At 43.8% G+C, this 19,862-nt stretch overlaps 2 protein-coding genes and 1 long non-coding RNA gene across 12 annotated transcripts in view; 1 reads left to right on the top strand and 2 right to left on the bottom strand.

Moving 5' to 3' along the window:
- ST7 (suppression of tumorigenicity 7) overlaps nucleotides 1-10,628 on the top strand; it is a 95,010-nt gene extending 84,382 nt beyond the window's left edge. For 3 of the 4 annotated variants that reach the window (XM_081928981.1, XM_081928983.1, XM_081928984.1), the window contains exons 12-15: nucleotides 3,174-3,324; nucleotides 4,556-4,648; nucleotides 5,313-5,452; nucleotides 10,300-10,628. In XM_081928981.1, the coding sequence (XP_081785107.1) occupies nucleotides 3,174-3,324; nucleotides 4,556-4,648; nucleotides 5,313-5,452; nucleotides 10,300-10,395 (480 nt within the window). In that variant the 3' untranslated portion in view covers nucleotides 10,396-10,628. The remainder of the gene's footprint in view (nucleotides 1-3,173; nucleotides 3,325-4,555; nucleotides 4,649-5,312; nucleotides 5,453-10,299) is intronic. The other variant, XM_081928982.1, reaches the window with a different exon arrangement.
- Nucleotides 861-12,834, bottom strand: LOC309379663. 6 transcript variants are annotated; one of them, XR_014172565.1, is made up of 4 exons: nucleotides 12,213-12,834; nucleotides 11,689-11,761; nucleotides 3,447-3,559; nucleotides 867-989 (listed from the first exon to the last, which is right to left on the bottom strand). It is a non-coding gene; the product is annotated as an uncharacterized lncRNA (long non-coding RNA). The 6 variants fall into 6 exon arrangements; XR_014172566.1 differs by lacking the exon at nucleotides 867-989 and adding an exon at nucleotides 9,901-10,065 and having other exon boundaries at nucleotides 3,331-3,559; XR_014172564.1 differs by lacking the exon at nucleotides 3,447-3,559 and having other exon boundaries at nucleotides 861-989.
- Nucleotides 12,835-14,256: 1,422 nt separating this feature from the next.
- Nucleotides 14,257-19,862, bottom strand: part of ASZ1 (ankyrin repeat, SAM and basic leucine zipper domain containing 1) — a 37,493-nt gene continuing 31,887 nt past the window's right edge. The window contains exons 11-13 of one of the 2 annotated variants that reach the window (XM_081928989.1): nucleotides 18,407-18,512; nucleotides 16,143-16,256; nucleotides 14,257-14,546 (exon numbers count right to left, since the gene is read on the bottom strand). In XM_081928989.1, the coding sequence (XP_081785115.1) occupies nucleotides 14,394-14,546; nucleotides 16,143-16,256; nucleotides 18,407-18,512 (373 nt within the window). In that variant the 3' untranslated portion in view covers nucleotides 14,257-14,393. Of the gene's footprint in view, nucleotides 14,547-16,142; nucleotides 16,257-18,395; nucleotides 18,513-19,862 lie in introns of both variants that reach the window. The other variant, XM_081928990.1, reaches the window with a different exon arrangement.

Here is a 19,862-nt window from a genome sequence, read left to right as displayed (position 1 = left end):
CAACCTCTTTTTAAACCTCGGGATTTCTCCTTTTTTGATCTTGCATAAATAGTTCTCCAGTGTGTTTCATACTCTTGCACTTTGAAGACCTTCTTTTGGAGTGTCTTCTTACGCCTTTAGACATTTTCACAAGTGATGGGGTAAATTTCCTTTAGCATTTTGCACATTTACATCAGCTAGAATCAAGCTCTCGAGTTGACTACTTTCCTTCCACTTTTCCTTCCATGTTATCAACAGTCAGAATTTCAGACTGAGCATAGCTCTCAGCTTCGCTTGTGCAATTGCCCTTAGCACTATATTCTTAGCACACCTGTTTTTCGTGTGCCGCCTTAGCCATTTTAAAACTGGGCTGCAGATATACAATGCAGAACAGCTCTGCAGTTCCTCACCTGTAGCGTTTCATACTGCAGATAGTAGATTTCACATTTGCCTCTCACTACTTAATCTGGAGAGAAAAAATTAAGCATACTGTGGCAGCTTGGTTACAGCAATACTCTGATCTGCTGTTTTCCAAGAAATAGAGAGCTGTTTACAATGCAGAAGTGAGGTACCATTTTGGGTTTCAGTAGAGAATGCAGATTTTACATCAAGTGCTTAAGACTCGTGCTTCAACATATCAAGGAAAATATTGCCCCACAAGTAAGAAAAGGGGGCAGAGGGTTTATTTTTGAAGAACCTATGCTGAGGTTACATTTTAGCATCTCATTCAAACTGCAGCAATTTATTTTCAACATTGGACTTTGGCATGCATAGCTAATAGAAAGTCTGTTTAATTCTTTATAACAGTAGCTAAGGCTGCAATCCTTCCATGAGGGTTAGTCCCACTGAACTAAAGATGTCTTACTTCTGAATGTGTAAGATTGTAGAACTGGCCCAGAGATAAAGTTGCTTCTGAAGAGTAAATCCACGTGGTCTCCATAACTCAGGAAATCAGCCTCTGGTGTCCTCCTTGTTTAAGTAATCGGTTTTCCACTAAGCTTGAGGTCCTCCTGCAATTAAAAAATCAATGTAGTCAAAAATGCAGCTTAATTGGTTTAATCTTTCAACCTTTTTTATACTAAGAGATAACATCTCCCTCTTCCCACTTGAGCGATGAAGCTGTGTTTGTTGTTGTTTGCATGAATAGTATTTAATCAAGATTTCAAGAAATTGCTGCTTGATTTGCTTTCTGAAACTTCTATCATGGGTTGGTGGGAGGAAGAGGAGGAATAAGGGTAATCTGCTTTTATTTCATATAATTTTTATTCAAATGTATCGCAACTTCTTTCTTCAAACAAAATGGCAAATTCTAGCATAGGACTGAAAGGCTCCAGAGTTTAATCAGAGCGGTATTCTTTCAGTGGATTTTCCCTGTGCATTTAGTTTCTGTGGAGCATAAGTAAATGAGTGCATGACCCTAGCCTGTGTTCCCAAGGTATTCCTTGTAATGTGTGATAGTTTTAATCATGTACACGCAACATATTCATCAATATAGGCACCCTAGGCTGTTCTGACAACATCTGCAAAGAGTGAACACGCCTGGCCTTGGGCACACCCAGCATGAGCACTATGCTCATACAAAAAGATTAGTATATCTCTTGAATAGTTTTAGGCTCACCCTAGCTATAGGCAGTGAAGCAGTATCCTAAATTATTAAACCTCCCAGATAGGAATAGTATTTAAAATTCACATTTAAATGGCTATTCACTATTACAGCAGCATAAATTAACAATTAGAACCATAATCAGAGAGTTATATCTATAATTTATGGTATCGTCAATTTTGTTTGGGGTTCTGAAATGTAAGCAACTCATGTCTGTCTCTCTATTTATATACTGCCCTTCCCCAGAATTGGTTCCAGGTTGGCTTGTCCATTACAGCAAAACAATAAAAGTGCTTGATGCAGAACTATAAATACAAACTTCAAAGACCACTATAAATTAGGATTTTTCCTTAAGATGTTGCAAAACTTAAATGGATTACTAGAAATTGGCAGAATGGATATTCAGAATAGCATGATCCTGAAGAAGCATCTTGGTAGAAACTGATGTGTTTGAATTGTATTACAGTGGTACCTCGGGTTACAAACTTAATTCATTCCTGAGGTCCGTTCTTAACCCGAAACCATTCTTAACCTGAGACACACTTTTGCTAATGGGGCCTCCTGCTTCCACCAACGCGCAATTTGTGTTCTCATCCTGGGGCAAAGTTCTCAACCCGAGGTACTACTTCCGGGTTAGTGGAGTTTGTAACCCAAAGCGTTTGTAACCCAAGGTACCACTGTACTTACAGTGCAGTCCTATAGAGGTGGGTGAAGCAAGTCTCACTACATTCAGTGGCTCTTACTTCCAGGTAAGTGTGCAGAAAGTGCCAGTCCTATACGGTTACCTGGAAGGAAGTTCCATTCAATTCAGTGAGGCTTACTTCTGGGGGGGGGGGGGAGGAGGTAGGGAATTGCACTTGCAGTGAGCCTCCAACTCTATATCACTCTTTCATTATTAGAGCTACCCTAATTAGATTTTTTTTTTTTTGCTGTTTTCATAGTTAGCATTTGTCTTTACAAGAGTAAGGTTTTACTTAATAGTTCTCTCCAGTTGGCAAGTATACTTGGCACGCTGAAGAACTCGGGATACTTCAGTAATGCATCATCAACTGCAGTTGGTAGTGTCACATTTTGTGTCTTTCACTCCAAACGACCCCCTTTCTCCCTTCATTCTCTCTGTGTAACATTCACACAGAGTTAATGAATCATGTGTAACTATGGAGATCAAATGTAGGCATTATGTTCATTGGCTCAGCTCAGACTCCAGTGATTGCCATGAGTTGACTGCAGTGCCCTATCCTGTTGTTTCTGATACATTGAATAAAAAATGTACCATGTTTCCTCAAAACTGTTATGCTTTGCTGTATTTTTAAGAGCCTCCAGTTGCTTAGTTTTCCCATAAGTTCAGCATTCCAGTTTTTTGCCATACTATTGTCAAATTAGCAACCGTCTTCCAATTTTGACCTAAACTTGTCTGGCAGCCACTACAAAATGGTTACTAATTCTTTAAACAACATGGCCTTTAAATGCTGTATCACGCTTAAAAAAACACTTGCAGTACCACACAGGAAGCAGGTGCATCCTGGCCCAGTGCAAAATTTCAGGTAGTGACTTTGTTCCTTTGCGACTGTGTGTTGTCTTTCTGTTGCAGTATCTCCTAGAAATGAAAAGCTTGATATTGCCTCCTGAACATATTTTGAAGAGAGGCGACAGTGAAGCAATAGCTTATGCTTTCTTTCACCTTCAGCACTGGAAAAGGGTCGAGGGGGCACTAAATCTCTTACATTGTACGTGGGAAGGCAGTAAGTAACTCACTTTCTTAGAAGCATCTGGCAGGTGAATGCCAAATGATGCAATAGCTCATTTGTTTTTGATATGCAAAGCCCTTGCATGCTACAGAATATTGATTGATTCATGCTAGTACCTGATCTAGCCACCTTCTTGCAGAAATGGGGGCTTCAGTGCATTGAGTCTCTCTTATGTACATAAGGTTATCCTGCTTGCCAAAATACATAGGGAAGCATGTGCACAGGAGTTCTGTGGCAGAAGAGGAATGTAGTATTGTATCACATCTTTATTTTTATTTGCATACTATGAATAGAATATCTTTTCAAAATGAGAGCAAGAGCATCAAATGATACTGAGAACAATCCTAGTTGTTTTCCATGTTTTTATTCTGAAAAATGTGGCCCTGAGAACCACTGCTATAGATACTTACTTGGGAGTAAGTCCCATTGAACTCAATATGGCTTCCTTCTGAGTAGAGATGTATAAATTGCACTGTTAATATTGATGATACAGCACCTCTGTATTCCTTCAAAGCAGTGCTTGGCTGCTTTCATTCACATCTCAATTCCTCCTAAGGTTGCAGGGATATTGAGGTTCTGAAATAGGCATACTGTTTTTGTATTATATTTATTTGGATAGGAATATAATAGTAGATGCATGGAGAATTCAATAATTTGGCTAAGTGGCTGGAAACTATTTACATCAGGATTCATTGAGAGAAGGGATTATATGTATTGCAAATTTAAATAACAAGGAGCTTAACTTGATGTTTACATGATTGTGTTTTATTATTGTGGGAGTCTACATCAGAGGTTCCCAAACTATGGTCTGGAAAGCACAAAGTGGTCTGCAAACTTCATTCAGGTGGTCCACAGCATGTCTGCAGTAAATATTCGTATTGAGTTTAATTTGTATTTTTATTGCTTCTTCTATTGCTCTTGTTGTATAACAATAAGATGAATACTATGGAAGACAAACTAATACAATACAATAAAAGAAAAGAAATACAATTAAAAAAATCATTTAGTCCCTAGAACAGTGCATTACAATTACTAGAACAGGTATAAAAATCATCAAGCAGTCCAAGACCACCAGCAATCTTTGAGTGTGTGGGAAGTTTGGGAACCATTGCCCTACATGACTACTTTAGCAACTGAAATGTTTATTGATCTTGTATCTAAAGTGCATTGCAATGTATGGCTCTGTCATCTTCAAATTGTGACTGTTCCTCCCTTTCCTTTATAGCTTTCAGAATGATCCCTTATCCTTTGGAAAAAGGGCACCTTTTCTACCCTTACCCCATCTGTACAGAAACAGCAGACAGAGAACTTCTTCCATGTAAGAGTGAATCTTTTTTCCCCTTGTTTAATTTCTAAGTACAGTGGTACCTCGGGTTAAGTATTTAATTCTTTCTGGAGGTCCGTTCTTAAACTGAAACAGTTCTTAACCTGAAGCACCACTTTAGCTAATGGGGCCTCCTGCTGCCGCTGCACGATTTCTGTTCTCATCCTGAAGCAAAGTTCTTAACCTGAAGCACTATTTCTGGGTTAGCGGAGTCTGTAACCTGAAGCGTATGTAACCCGAGGTACCACTGTAACTAAAAAACAGGCTGTTTCTCCAAGTGCCCTTCCCATAAAAAAAACTATCAAGGCTGGGAAATGCTTTACCCCACTGTTGTTATTCATAAGGAAATTTATACATAATTGAAAAATAAACAGTGCTCCTAGCCATTACAATACATAATCTTGTATGAGAGTTTTGACATGAAGATGGAGGTTTGGTTTAGCTTGAGAAAGAAGATAAGGATGAACTAGAGGAGTGTGTTAGAGCAACAGAGGTCAAGCTCAACAAACATGCTTTTGGTGAACATTTTAGGTGACCAAGTTTTTAAAAAGGAACCTCCCTAGGAATACTTCAGTGAACTGAGAGCCAGAATGTTTCAAATAATATATTTTGCTTACCCTAGCTTTGTGTTTGTTCTTTCCTAATATTTTCCATGCAGCATTTCATGAAGTCTCAGTTTACCCCAAGAAAGAGCTTCCTTTCTTTATTCTCTTCACTGCCGGATTATGTTCCTTCACAGCTATGCTGGCACTTTTGACACATCAGTTCCCAGAGCTCATGGGAGTCTTCGCTAAAGCAGTGAGTAATATTTCCTCATGACCCTTTTCTGGGTGGATCAAGAGTGTGTGTGTTTGACTGGATAAATAAAATAGGACTGTATGAAATTTGGTGACAAGGGCTATGATTTTGAGGGTGCTGTAACTATATATTTTAAACGTTGTGCAGGAAAACAGACTTTAATACGGTCTATTTTTGCAATACATTGTTTTACAGCGCGAGTTATTAGGGCGCCATAAAGGTGCAAACCACACACTCTTAATTTGTCCCTAAGCAAAGTGCATTAGCTGTCTAGTAAACTCTTGCTCCCATGCTGCAGTTGGCCCTTGTTGTTGAGACCCCAGTATAATGTCTCCAATTAAGACTCGTCTATCCAACAGTATGATGAATCAGGACAAAGTTGTGGTAGATCCTTATAGTATGGTTACCACAACATTCATTCTAGGTTACATGTTGGCAACTTTATGAAAAATGGAGTGGAAACTTCATTCCTTTTATCACGGAGCTGAGAACAAGCAAAGTAATGAAACACCATACAAACCAGCAGTGGTTCAAATTGCTGACTAAATGGAATAGGTTCCTGTTTGATTTAAGTACCCGTTTGAACTATTCTTTTCAGGAAAAGCTACGCTATGGAATATAAATGTGAGAGTTGTTTGTATTACAATGTACTAGAAGATTTGCATTTCATATTGCATGCCAAAATACAGTCACATTTATGGCAGTCATGTCTGTTTCATGTGACGTGTGGTAGCAGCAAACTATTACTTTTCTTAACATGATGCAAGCAGCCAGTCTTCCCTTAAACTGATATTGTAAGTTTTAGCTATTAGTATGACGACTTATGGCTGCTGCTGTTATGGGTCCCATTTGCCTTCTCAAACAAAATTAGTTATAAAGGGTAATGAGACATTTTTGACAGCCCTCCTGGTAAATAGTCCTGTCGATAGAATTAAGGGCCAGTTCAAAACATTTTTAGAATCTTAAACATGCTAACTGATTCTGATCATAAAGAGTTACTGGGCAATAAAATCACAAAATTTACTAAAACCAGTATGGTGTTCAGATCGCAATACAGTGGTGCCCCGCAAGACGAATGCCTTGCAAGACGAAAAACCCGCAAGACGAAAAGGTTTTTCGGTTTTTGCGACGCTTCGCTAGACGATTTTCCCTATGGGCTTGCTTCGCAAGACGAAAGCCCATAGGGAAATCTCCGGGGACCTCTTTTAAATGCTGGCGGTGGGGAGCAAAGCCTTTCCCCCCCCCCTCCGGACTTCAGAAGAGGTCCAGGAAGGCCGGTGGGGGCGAAAGGCTTTGCTCCCCACCGCCAGCATTTTAAAAGCGGTCCGGGATAGCAGGGAAGTGCCTCCCACTATCCCGGACGGCTTTTGAAGGCATGCGGGGGGGGGGGGAGCAAAGACTTTTGCCCCCCGCCAGCCTTCGGAAGAGGTCCAGGACCTCTTCTGAAGGCGGGCGGAGGGCAAAAGTCTTTGTCCCCCCTGCCTGCCTAACCGGGGGCTTTTAAATCGCCCCGGGAGTGTCCGGGGCGATTTAAAAGCGCCCGGACGGCTTTTGAAGGCAGGCGGGGGGGAGCAAAGACTTCAGAAGAGGTCCAGGACCGGGAGAGCGGAAAAGGCAGCGCTGCCTTCCCGCTCTCCCGGAAAGGCAGGCAGGGGGGAGCAAAGACTTTTGTCCCCCGCCCGCCTTCGGAAGAGGTCCTCTTCTGAAGGCGGGCGGGGGGCAAAAGTCTTTGCTCCCCCCGCCTGCCTTCAAAAGCCGTCCGGGGCTTTTAAATCGCCCCGGACAGTCCCGGGGCGATTTAAAAGCCCCCGGTTAGGCAGGCAGGGGGGACAAAGACTTTTGCCCCCCGCCCGCCTTCGGAAGAGGTCCAGGACCTCTTCTGAAGGCGGGTGGGGGGCAAAAGTCTTTGCTCCCCCCTGCCTGCCTTTCCGGGAGAGCGGGAAGGCAGCGCTGCCTTTTCCGCTCTCCCGGGAAGGCAGGCAGGGGGGAGCAAAGACTTTTGCCCCCCGCCAGCCTTCAGAAGAGGTCGGGGGACAGACTGTCCCCGGACCTGGTCTGAAGGCAGTTTGCATAGGAACGCATTTTTAATGCATTCCTATGGGAAACCGTGCTTCACAAGACGAAAAACTCGCAAGACGAAAAGACTTGCGGAACGAATTAATTTCGTCTTGCAAGGCACCACTGTACCTGTTTCAGACTTTTTGAGCTGCTGATACATCGCAGGGAGGGAGGTGTGATGTATCAGCAGTTCAAAAATTCCAACTGTGCAAAGGCTGCACACCTGCCGCCTCTCAATATGGGGAGCCTCCCTTAAACTGCTGAGGGGTGGGCGGGAGGCTGCGTGCCCCTCAGCAGATCAGTTTAAGGAAGCCACACACAAAACCCATGCCTCTGGCTCAAGGGAGCTGGAGGTGTATGGAAGGGTTGATCAGCTAAGAGGCAGCAGGTGTGCAGGCTCTTCCTCCTGCCAAGTCACCATTGGAGCAACTGACCAGGAGGAAGAGGCAACCTGCTCAAGTGGCTGTCTCCGCCTTCCCCTTTCCCCTCTGGCTTGCAGAGCTGAGGGGCCGGACACTTCCCGCTAGGTCTGGACGATGTCAGCTTTTCAACACTGATCTGGTGATACACCATGATGTTGAAACAGAGGGAGGAAAAAGCTGCATTGACCCCAGCCCCACGATGAGCTGGGCTGAAATCGCTGAACTCCCACTGAGGAAACTTGAGATGGTTTTATCCCCAGCACCTGCTGGGGCCGATGCAGCTTGTTCCTCTCACTGGGCATTGGGGAAATGAGCTGTTAGAGGGGTGGGCTTTCTCAAAGGTGCCTGCTTGCTTTTGCCCGAGCAGGCACACTGCATCTTTTCGCCCGGGGTGGCCAACCACCCCGGGAGAAAAGATGCAGCCCACCCTCTCAGGTGAAAGCACAGTGTCAGGCTCCATTCACTGGGCTACCTTTTTCTCCTGGAAGGAAGAGGTAGCCTGCGTGACCCCACCACCCTCCAAAGGCAGCAGGTGAGAGGCGCATATGGGCCTGCCTCAGCCACTTGGGGGGGTGTCAGACAGGCTACCTTCCCCTTAGTGGATAACTCTAACAGAACCCACACCCCCAGCTCATGAGGCCGGGACTTCGTTAGACTTCTCCGCTATGGGGTCAGCAGCTGCACACCCCATGAGAAGTTTAAGCAAGCTTCCTGCCCAGGCAGCCAAGGAAAGAACAAACTATTGGTCCCCGTTGTATGGTCCCATGATGGCAGTTTCACTGGGGGGTATATTGGGAGTGAAACGGCTGCCACTCCCAAGTCCCTCTACCACCAATGCCCAGTTGCAGCTTGTTTCTCCTTCAGCATGCTGGGTGCTGGTTGTAGAGGGACTCAGGAGCAGCGGCAGTTTCACCTGCAATAAGGTTACCAGATGTCCCCGGGACAGATTAAAAATCAGCCCCCATACAAAATCCATTGAAGTTGAAAAGCATCCCTGGATTCATTGAAGAAAATCTGGTAACCTTACAATATACCCCCGAGCGAAGCCGCTATTGTGCTCTGGCCCATGCATTGATACATCGCCCAAGCCTACTTTTCACACATTAGCTGAGTGGTTTAAGGGCCTCTCTGGCTTGTACAAGCCAGGGCAGGAGGCTTGATGCTGAGGCATGCAGAAAGCTGATCAAGCACTCTTGCTTGCAGAAGCCAGAGCAGTATGGGGTTGGGCGATGTGGTGAGAAGGAAGCAGTGGCTGAGGTACTGTATTTTTCGCTCTATTGGACGCACTGGACCATGGGACGCACGGGACCATAGGAGGGGGGAAACGGAAAAAAAAAAATTCTTGTTCTCCCCCTCTAAAACAAGGTGCGTTCTGTGCATTCACCTGAAGCCTCCGGAGCCCAGGAGGCTTTAGGTTCATTTCAACCTGCTCTTTGGGGCTGGCGGGGGGGGGGAGCGCTGCTTTCCCCCACCGCCAGCCTCCAAACCAGGTCGGGTTTGGAGGCTGCTATCCACAAGCCTTGGGAGCCCGACAGGAACTCCCGCCGGGCTCCCAAGGTTTGCGGACATCTGCCCGAAGCCTGGGGCGCGCTGCGCAGCGCTCCCGGGCTGCAGGCTGCTATCTGCAAGCCTTCAGAATGCTCCGAAGGCTTGTGGATAGCTTCCTGAGGCATGGAGAGCGAGAGGGGTCGGTTCGCATCGCACCAACCCCTCTCACTCTCCAGGCTTCAGCGAAAGACTGTGTTCGCTCCATAGGACACACACACATTTTCCCTTCATTTTTGGAGGGGAAAAAGTGCGTCCCATAGAGCGAAAAATACAGTACATTTCAGACATCGTGCTATAGCAACAGAAAAATACCATGATTTACTGATATATCACAATGTTAAAAACCAGATACCAACTGCTGTGACTTTCCCAGTACAAGACAGAGGCAAGAATGACTGAAATATAAAAATGTACCCACACATAATTAAAATGTACAATGAAACATGCCCGGTAAAGTAGCTTTCGAAGAAGTAGAGATCGGCATGAGAACAGTAAAGGGGCAGAGAGAGAGGGAAGTGAAGTCCATCAGTGTAAGTGAGACAACATAGCATGAAGGATGCTATGAGAATAGGAAAAAACCAGAATCTTGGGGAAACAATGAGAAAGCAAACAAAAACCCAGGTTAGAACAAGGACAGACATTATCAAAACCAGCAACTAAATAGAAAGCAGAAAAGACATTTGCATACAAATCAGAAAGCTGATCTCTCTCATAGCCCACATAGTATTCAATACAAAAGTTGATTTGCAAGCAAGATGTGTATTAAGAAAACTACTTTACCTTCTCCTCAACAAATGATCACTCTTTTTTGCTTTGCAGTTTCTTAGCACTCTCTTTGCCCCCTTGAACTTTGTGATGGAAAAAGTGGAAAGCATCCTGCCCTCCAGTCTCTGGCATCAGCTGACAAGGATCTGAAGGAAAATAGTCCGAAATGACTGCCATGACATTTTCTGTGCCAACTTACTGTTGCTGACCAGAAAGCATGACTTTTTAAAAAAGGGAAGCAGTTTTCAGCTCTTCATGGGTTGTCTGTTATAATTTTTGTTGTTGTACAAAATACATTGATGTTTGGTTCTATTCTATTTTGCTTTCAGAAAACAAAAGGGGAAAAAACTTTGGGGGGAAATAAATTTTGTGTATTGCAGCAATATAGTCTGAATACTGTTTTGTTCACATTTCCTACCACTAAGCTCCTCGATGTGCTTCCATTTTACTCCTGAGTGGAACCCCCCCCCCTTTTAATATTTTAAAGCACTATTAGGCTCCGTCGATGAGGAAGTGCTAATTAACCATATTGATTCAGTGCATTAGACCCCTGTGCTGCTAGTAATTACGGGTATTTGTAAGCAGGGCAAAGGATCAATATTTGGTACACCTGCATTACAGCTAATGGCAGCAATACTCTCTTCTATTGCAATGCCCAGGAAATATTAGTAAAAACTGTAATGAGGTAGTCAGGTGGGGGGTGTCAAATAGTCTCATTCCACTTTTGCATATAGCAGGCATAGTAGCATTGAGAGGAAAATGGCATGGGTGGAGAGGGTCCAACTCTGCTCCCATGTACCTACAATACTAATCCATCTCAGCCCTTAGTGACAACTATTTCTGAAAAGGAAACAAGCCTGGGATAGACAATCAATCACTTGGCAATTGCCATCTCAACTCCACATTCAAAAGTGTTTTTGGAAATATGAATGAATTAGGCCTTTGTAAAGAATTTCTCACATCAGAACACTTTACTTATCTGCTTTTCTGAGCTGCTCCCATGCTGCTGAGATATTTAAATAACCTAAACTTGTGGCAGGGGCTGACCAGGCAAGTCCCAACTATGCCATTCCATTAAGGAGGGTAATTCTGCCCTTGTTGGCATAATTGGATCATGTAAATGCTACCTCAGGAGCAGAGGAGGCACAGAAAAGTGGGTCCTGCCTGGTTAAGGGTATCCTTTTATTTAATCAATTTGTTTCTTCAGACATTTTTATACTACTCTGTCATTTTAAAAAATCTAACCAGTTTACAGCAATAAAACACAAAACTGTACAATAAAAAAACACATGAAGCTAAAACTGGACACCAGTTAACCATTTACCAAACATAATTCTAAAATATTTTGGGTGTTTAGTGTGCATACTAACATACAAAATATTAATATGTGCATCAAGGGCCAATGTTTAGTCTGAATTTTTAAGGTGGCAATTCTGTACTCACTTACCTGGGAGCAAGTACCATTCAACTCCATGGAGCTAACTTCTGAGTAGACATGCATAAGGCCACACCGTACCTATGGGGATGGATTCAGACTGTTAGTTGCACTTCAGTCCTATTGATTTCTGGATCCAACCCACCATTTTCAAAGATAATTTGGACTTTAAAGTCTTGTTCCACATCTCTGCTAGCCAATGTTAAATTTGTTCTATTTAAATGTCAATATATCAAATCCCATAACTTGAAAGGGCTTTCAGGGTGGGTGACAAAATAAAGTGTCTGCAAAATATTACAAATCTACAACACGTTAAAAAGGAAAAAAGAAAACACCAAGTGCAGGACAAAGGTGCAGTTATTTAAATATCCACTGGCCCTCAAAATGGCTGCTGAAATAAGGGCACAACTATCTGAAAGATTATGAGCAGAGGAACTCTTGTCAGGCATTGCCGAGAAGGCCCTGCTACATGTCCTCCTTCATCACCCTGTAAAACTGTTTTAGGACAAAAGGCACGATACTGTGTTCTTACCTGCTTTCTGTTGTATTCCGTACGAGACCGCATTCTAGTTGTCACTGGGTCCACTTTAGCCAGTAGGAGCTCTTCCATGAACCACAGGGTTGAGGTCCACTGCTCCAGAGAGGGTATTTGGGAGCAACTGTGCAGGTAGCCTTCTTTATCTCACTGTTCCCCAGCAGGACCAGGGCTCCAAGACAAGCAGCAGCCACATCAGTCAGAAGATCCCACATAGCATTAATTAATTCATCAGATTCCCTAAGTCCCAAGGGCTCAATGAATCCTATGTTGTTGCAGGTGGCACTGTCATCAGCATTTCAAACCTTGCTCATGGTCTGCCCATGACAGACAACAGGATATTTTCCACTAAAACCTCCTACTGAACCGTCAACCAGTTGAAAAAAGCAGATCTAAGGTATGACCTGATATGTGTGTTGGGCTCTGTGACTTCTGAGACCATCATGACAACCAGGAAATCCCAAGCAAGTCCAATCAAAGCAGCTACTGTGTGGGAAATGACATCCCAAAGAAGGAATGTTCTGAGGTTTTCCATACCATGATGGAGACTGCCTTCTCTGTGGTGGCACCAAGGTGGATGGGCTACCAGCAGAATCTCCACTGTCTCTCTGGTCCTTCAGGTCCAAATAAGTATTTCAATAGTGGAAAAATGCTACTTATGAATCAGGATGTATGTAATATCATATCAAAGAGTTGGAAGGGACCCGGAGGATTACCAAGTCCAATTTAGGAATATGCAGTGCTTTTTAATTAAAACCATGCTTTTACAAAAATAAAGTGAATCCAAATAGGCACATATAAGAACCAAGATTTATTTGACATAAAGATAAATTAAATTTACAAAGGACAGAAGCCAATTGGTTCTTGGTCAGCAAGACAGTGGAACAGAAAGACAGCCAATTAAGCGGGGGGGGGGGGGGAGAGAGAGAATTATGTCCTTTCTGGAGAGAAGGCACCTTCCAGGTTTGGGCTCTGCCTTCTAGAGAACAGCCTGGTAGCTTTTCTGTTCCTGAGCTACTGCCTGGGAGCAGCTTATAGGTCTATAGGCTATTTTTAAAAAAGATAGTGACAGACCCTAATACTCTTTGGTTTTCCACTCTGCATGCCTCCTGCTAAAGGAATGGACATGAGACAGAGTAGCAAGGCTGCCTCTTTGAGCCCCTCACATGAAGCACCTTACTTTTGGCAGTCATTGAGGTGTTTCAGAGAAGGAAGAGACCATTTCCACCTTCCTGCCTACCATGTCTCTCCAGTTCCACTTTGGCCAACACTCAGGGAGAGTTCAGCACGCCACAGACATAGCCTTCTTCTCATGGCAGTCCATTTGCTAGTAAAACTGAATTACTGTGCTGCGAAATGATGCACGTCTAAAAAGTGTGTCACCAACATGAAAAGTTTGGAAAGCTCTGCTGTACTCAGAAATTTACAACCCATAGTAATGGCAGAATTACAGCCTTGCCATTATGTAACAATTCAAAGTACAACTAAAAACAAATTAACAAAACTTCACAAACCATTTCACATGTTGCTACTTGATAACAAAACAATAAAACAAAATCACCTCCGAAAATTACAGCAAATTAAATAATTAATAACAGAGTCTGTTATAATGTCCCTCAGCAAGAGAAAACACAGAAATTGTGCATGGGAGTTCCAGCAACTCCACCCAACATAGCTGCAACCTGCTTTGAAGGGATCTCCTATAATGCCAGCCAGCACCCATGATATGGGGACCAGTTGGGAAACTCCCCCCTTTGAGAACTCCTCACTGAACTGACTGCCTGGTGGCCAAAGCAACAACAGTCTCTCTCATCATTCACAAAATAGGAGGAGAAATATCAGTTGCTTGCAGCCAGCAGGTTATCTATCCCTGTTAAGGGAAGCCCTTGCCGCACATCTCTGGCTGTCCTGTGAAGGAGAATATGCTATAAACTGGCAATAAAGAAGAGCATAGTTTCCTGATTGGTATCTGAAAAGGAGACAGAAATTGAGCCAAGGAGAAGAGAGTCTATAATTTAAAAAAAAAACAATGAAGCAAATATATGGAAATTACAATGCTTTTACTATTATAAAACTGACACTCCTGAAACCATGAAAGTTAATACAAATAACAGATTTAGCCGTAATTCAAGATGTTGGAAAGTATATTTAAAAGTTGTTTTATGTATGACTCCCAGCTCAGCTCTTCCTTAAAGTTAACTTCATGATAAAGATGGCACAACCAGACCCAACCAAGGTTACTGCTACTATTTGAACAAAAGGCTTCTTCCACCAGCGTTTTTCCACCCAAGGTTGTATTCGGCAAGGATCATCTTTCTGTCCATCATGCAGCTGATAAAATACATGGAGTTGGGTGAAAAGAGAATGTTAGATGTCTACACCACAGTACACTATACTTTAAATTTAGATATTTATACTTCTAAGAATGTGGTTTAAACAATAGCAATGCATATATATGCAGAGGCTGCTCTCAAATCTAAACAATAACTTACTGCAACAAACCCAAGATGCAGTGAGCCTTGGGTTTGGGTGTTCCCCTCCCTTGAGCAGCCAGAAGATTACTCTTGACTTTTACTCTTGGGTCTCGCTTGCTCCAGTTTGCTATGTTGTTTGGACCCAGAATTGTGGTTACAACCAATTCATTTTTTTATTTGAATATTGTATTCCTACATTACTGTACTCCAGAGCTTTCCAAACTGTGTCACGACACATTAGTATGTCAGTTGCAGTGTGTAGGTGTGTCCCACGCTGCTCCCAGGGCTGGAAGGGTTAGTTTAACCTCCAATTTGCTAGTAAAACTGTGCTGCGAAATGATGCACGTCTAAAAAGTGTGTCACCAACATGAAAAGTTTGGAAAGCTCTGCTGTACTCAGAAATTTACAACCCGTAGTAACGGCAAAATTACAGCCTTGCCATTATGTAACAATTCAAAGTGCAACTAAAAACGAATTAACAAAACTTCACAAACCATTTTCACTTGTTGCTATTTGATAACAAAACAGTAAAACAAAATCACCTCCGATAATTATGGCAAATTAAATAATTACAAACAACCAAGAGAGAATAAGCAAACATACAATACACAAAATGCCAGAGTCCAGGCAAATGCCAGAGTCTACTCAGTAACCAGACTATTTCTTCCCTTCTTGTGGGATCTGTCCACTCATAGTCGGGCAGCCATGCCATCTAAACTACTATCATGCTAATGCAGTTCCATCTGCTCTTTAGATGGTTTTAAGTTCGCTCTGCAGATACTGGAGCCATAGGAACAACTTTCTCAGTCTCAATTCTCAAATGGAAAAAACAAACAACCTGGCAGGTAAGAAGATGCACTTAACTTCCAACTTCCACATGCTTCCACTTCTACCCACCAACACACCAACTTGCTTCAGGAATCATGTTTTGGCTTGTTGGAAATTTGAGTTTAAACACTAATAGGCAATTTGTCACAACCAATAGCAGGACAAACCAAAATGAACTAAAACCGAAAGAGAAAGCTTCCAAAAGTCCCCCCTCCAAACAGCATTAAAATTTTGCTGATTAAACCCTCACGTAATTAACAATTTGTGCTTTAAGGGACCTATCAAATATAAACCAAATTATCAATTCAAGGCACACAACAGGATCTATACAATAATGGACTTTTGCTATGAGCAGCCCTCCAGCAATTCAGAGCACAGGTTTGTGAAACTTCCAGATTTCAAAATAAGCCGATTATATTTAATAATGATCCTCATTTCTATCCCTTTCCACTATTCCCCCCCATATTGATGATTGGGATTGACAAACATTTAATCTACAATTCAAATATACTATTCAAGGGCAATCTTATGGTTTATCACACTGCATGAATCAACATGTACTAGAAAAGTTGCCCATATTTTGGTAATGGTTTTGAATGCATTATGTGTCTTACAACATCCATACCTTTTCCATGAGGCTTTTCAGTTTGGTAGCTTCTCCAGTCAGATCCTCAGCACTGGAAACAAGCTTTCCACAAACATTAGCAAGCTTCTGAGGTGGACTCCATTCAAGAACCAACTAACAAGAAATATAACATTACTTATCTGAAATGTAGTTTATACACAACTAGAGCAGCATTTTTACAACACCACTAAACTCAATTCTGATCAGCTACACAAAGCATGTTTTTTGTTAGATGGTTTTCGGGGGGGGGGGCGTTTACTGGTATCGTTGCGAACATATCTTAATACCATCTGTCTGTTATAATGGCAAAACAGTAAATCAACAATTATTTGAACAAATATGGAATGGAAAATTGGTTATGCCCTACAAGAGTTCTCTGATGTGTACAGAGGTATTCCAGCAATGACTTAGTATGGATTAATATATTTGCACTGGCTCAGGAAAACAAGGAATCAAGTGACCCTCAAAAGAAGTCTGATGCTGCAAACTGCAATGGGTAAATCAATGCTGGCCCTATGAATGTGTTAAAAGTAGTGCCAGGTTAGGCCCAATACCAGTGTCGTGTTTTGTTTATATCAGCCACTGAGAACATAGACTAATCTTGGATACTTCCATATGTCAAACCAGAAAGAACCATCTTGGTGTGTAGCCAATGCTCCATTCTATGTTTGTCATAGGAGATATTAATCATTTGGTTGATTCCTAGCTGCATTCTAAGGGGGAAGCAGCTGATTTAGGAAGTTGGGAGAACATGCTGGAGCACTCTCCTCCCAAAGTCTGCTATGGTGTAGTCTACAGTATTTTGTATTGCTCACTAAATGTACTAGCTGTGAACCATTGTGGTGGGCTGACATACCTCTGACAGAGGTGATTGCGGAAAGAGCTGCAGGTGTCCCTGTTGCTCTGGAGAAGTGAGCTATGATATGTAGCAGTGTTGGCAGGTGTTATGTATGGGCAACTCTTTTCTCTTAGGGATTTGGGGTGAAAATATGTAAGGTTGCAGTATCTGAAACAAACGATACGTTTAATACGCCCTCTATACAAGTCTAGCCTGTTCAGAGGGATGGGAAGACTTGGAACAGGAGCTTAACTTCTGTAACCTATGAAATAGGGCCTTTATCTAGGACAGGCATCCCCAACCTTCGGCCCTCCAGATGTTTTGGACTACAATTCCCACCATCCCAGACCACTGCTCCTGTTAGCTAGGGATCATGGGAGTTGTAGGCCAAAACATCTAGAGGGCCGCAGGTTGGGGATGCCTGATCTAGGAGATAAAAGAAGAGTTCAGTCGCATAGCTGGGAAAGGTGAATTCCAATACCCTTCTGGCTGATTTGATGGCCACCAGGAACCCTATCTTTCGGGATATGAGTCTCAGTAGTAGAGTCCTCAGCTGTTCAAATGACTATGCAGATTCCAGTAAGGGAAAGCTGTTATATGGGTTGGTTTAGCATGCTGGCTCCTCTAAGGAATAATTTAAAGTGAGAATGGAAGCCAAGCAGTAGGTGAAGCTCTTTAACTAGGATGAGTCAAGTACAGTAAGTGTGCTGATCCAACGAGCGCTGCGACTCTTGGAGTTAAGTATTAGAACTTTGTATTATGGGCTAGATGAAAGGGCATTGACCCACTGCGGGATACCTCCAACACCAAACATAAAAAGAGAAAGTTGCTTCTCTAACTGTGTTTCATTGCTTTAAACAGAAGTGGGCTTGTTTAAAGAGGACTATAATTACCGTATTTTTCGCACCATAGGACGCACTTTTTCCCCTCCAAAAATGAAGGGGAAATGTGTGTGCGTCCTATGGTGCGAATGCAGGCTTTCGCTGAAGCTCTCCAGGCTTCGCGGACCTCTTCGCAAGGAGCGGGACCACTCCGGCTCCTTGCGGACAGTTGCCAGCATGGCGAAGCCTGCGCGCGCTGAGCTCAGCGCGCCCAGGCTTCGCGGACCTCTCCACAAGCAGCGGGAGTGCTCCCACGGCTTGCAGAGAGCTGCCTGTTTGCGGGCTGGGGTCGGGGGAAGCTCGAGCTTCCCCCGCCCCAGCCCCGCGCCTGGGGGGGGGGAAATAATTTTTTCCCCTTTATTTCCCCCCCAAAAAATGGGTGCGCCCTATGGTCCGGTGCGCCCTATGGTGCGAAAAATACGGTATGTCAGGTTTAAATCTAAAGTGGACCTTCAATATATTATAGACCCATTTTGGTCACATATACTGTAAGCATATGTTTGCTATTTTATATAAAAAAAATATTAACAGTACCATATGCTCACCTTGTGAGCATCTGTAGGGAACTGATTAACCGCACTTTGCACAGCAGCTGTAAGGTGCATACACTGTTTGTTTAGCTTCACAAGGAAAGAAAGAAACTCGTCACCACTGTAAAAATGAAGTGAGACAATAGTTACATACTCAGTTATACAGAAACAGTTAATACTCTATTTCAGGGGTGGGGAACACTTTTTAGCCCAAGGACTACACTCCCTCATAGGTGCCTCTAGAGGGCCACATGCCGGCAGTGGGTATAGCCAGAGGCAAAGAGTGGGCAGAACTCTTACCCTCTGTACAGTAGTGTCAGAGCTGCCTCTAGGTCCCAGCTCACAGAGGACCAACGCCAGCCGGTGGTAATGTACAAAAGTCTTTATTGAAGTTCAGTTTCCATTTACAAGCCGCAGCGTGCAGCTCTACGTCTAGACCCTAGACCGGCGAAGCTCCGTCTGAGTCTCTGCCCCCTGTACACCAGTTTAAGACTCTAGCCTTACTCCACCTCTTCCGTTGTTCTTTCCTCCTCTGGGTCCTTCTGCCCCCCGGGGTCTCCTCCTTTCTGGACTCTTCTGACGCTGACCCCCCTGACTCTTGTCCCTCCTTCCGGCGGGCTTTAGGACCTGGTTCCCTATCCGGGCTACCTGCTGTGCCGCTCGCCTGTACATTTGAACTTGGCGCGCGCGCCCAGCCTCCAACCTTCCTCTCGACCGTTTCCGCGCTCTCCGATGGAGGCGTGGTCAATCCTGACTCATCTCCTCTCGCTGGTGGTGAGCAGCCTGATCCCGATACCTGGGACTCCTCCCCCCCACTGCGCTCTGGTGGGGAAGCTGGTCCTGATTTCCAACTGCTGCTCTCTGAGTCCCCTCTGGCCCCTTCTTCCTGGGGTGTCCCCCTAGGCACCCCCCTTGCCCTGGCCATGGGCGCCCCCTTCTATGAATCTTCCGATTCGCTGGAGAGACTAAGGGAATCCCTCGGACCACTGTCATCGCCTACGCTCCCCTCGGATTCCTCCCCCTCGCTCTCCATTTCCTCCCTCTCCTGTGCCTCTGCTCCTGAGCCCCTGACAAGTAGGTTATATTTTAGCCACACAAGCCAGAGGTTTCCATACACATAAAAAACCCTCTGCATCCTAAACCCACACATCTCTCACAGTTCAAGGATGCATTCTAGCCAGCCAAAAAGCACATGAGGTGTTTGTAATGATAGAAAAGAAAATCAATAAAAACTTATTTTAAAAAAAGCACATGAGGTGGGATCATAGCAAGGCTGGTTAGGGACATGGCCTGAGCAAAGGGAAGGTAACCAGATGGGCACAGCCTCTTCCCAAAGAGAGAATCCTGAGGGCTGGACAGAGTTGCTGGGCCTGAGGCTCCTCAACCCTGCTCTAACACGTAGTAATTTTAAAAACGGAAGTAAGGTGAAGCAGGTATGCAAACAGTAGACTTGCTCTTAAAATGAGGAATA

This window comes from Podarcis melisellensis, assembly GCF_964234715.1.
Source record: "Podarcis melisellensis genome assembly, chromosome: 10".
NCBI lineage: Eukaryota > Metazoa > Chordata > Lepidosauria > Squamata > Lacertidae > Podarcis > Podarcis melisellensis.
The sequence above is the reverse complement of the archived record's forward strand: the minus strand, read 5'-3'. Positions and strand labels throughout refer to the sequence as shown.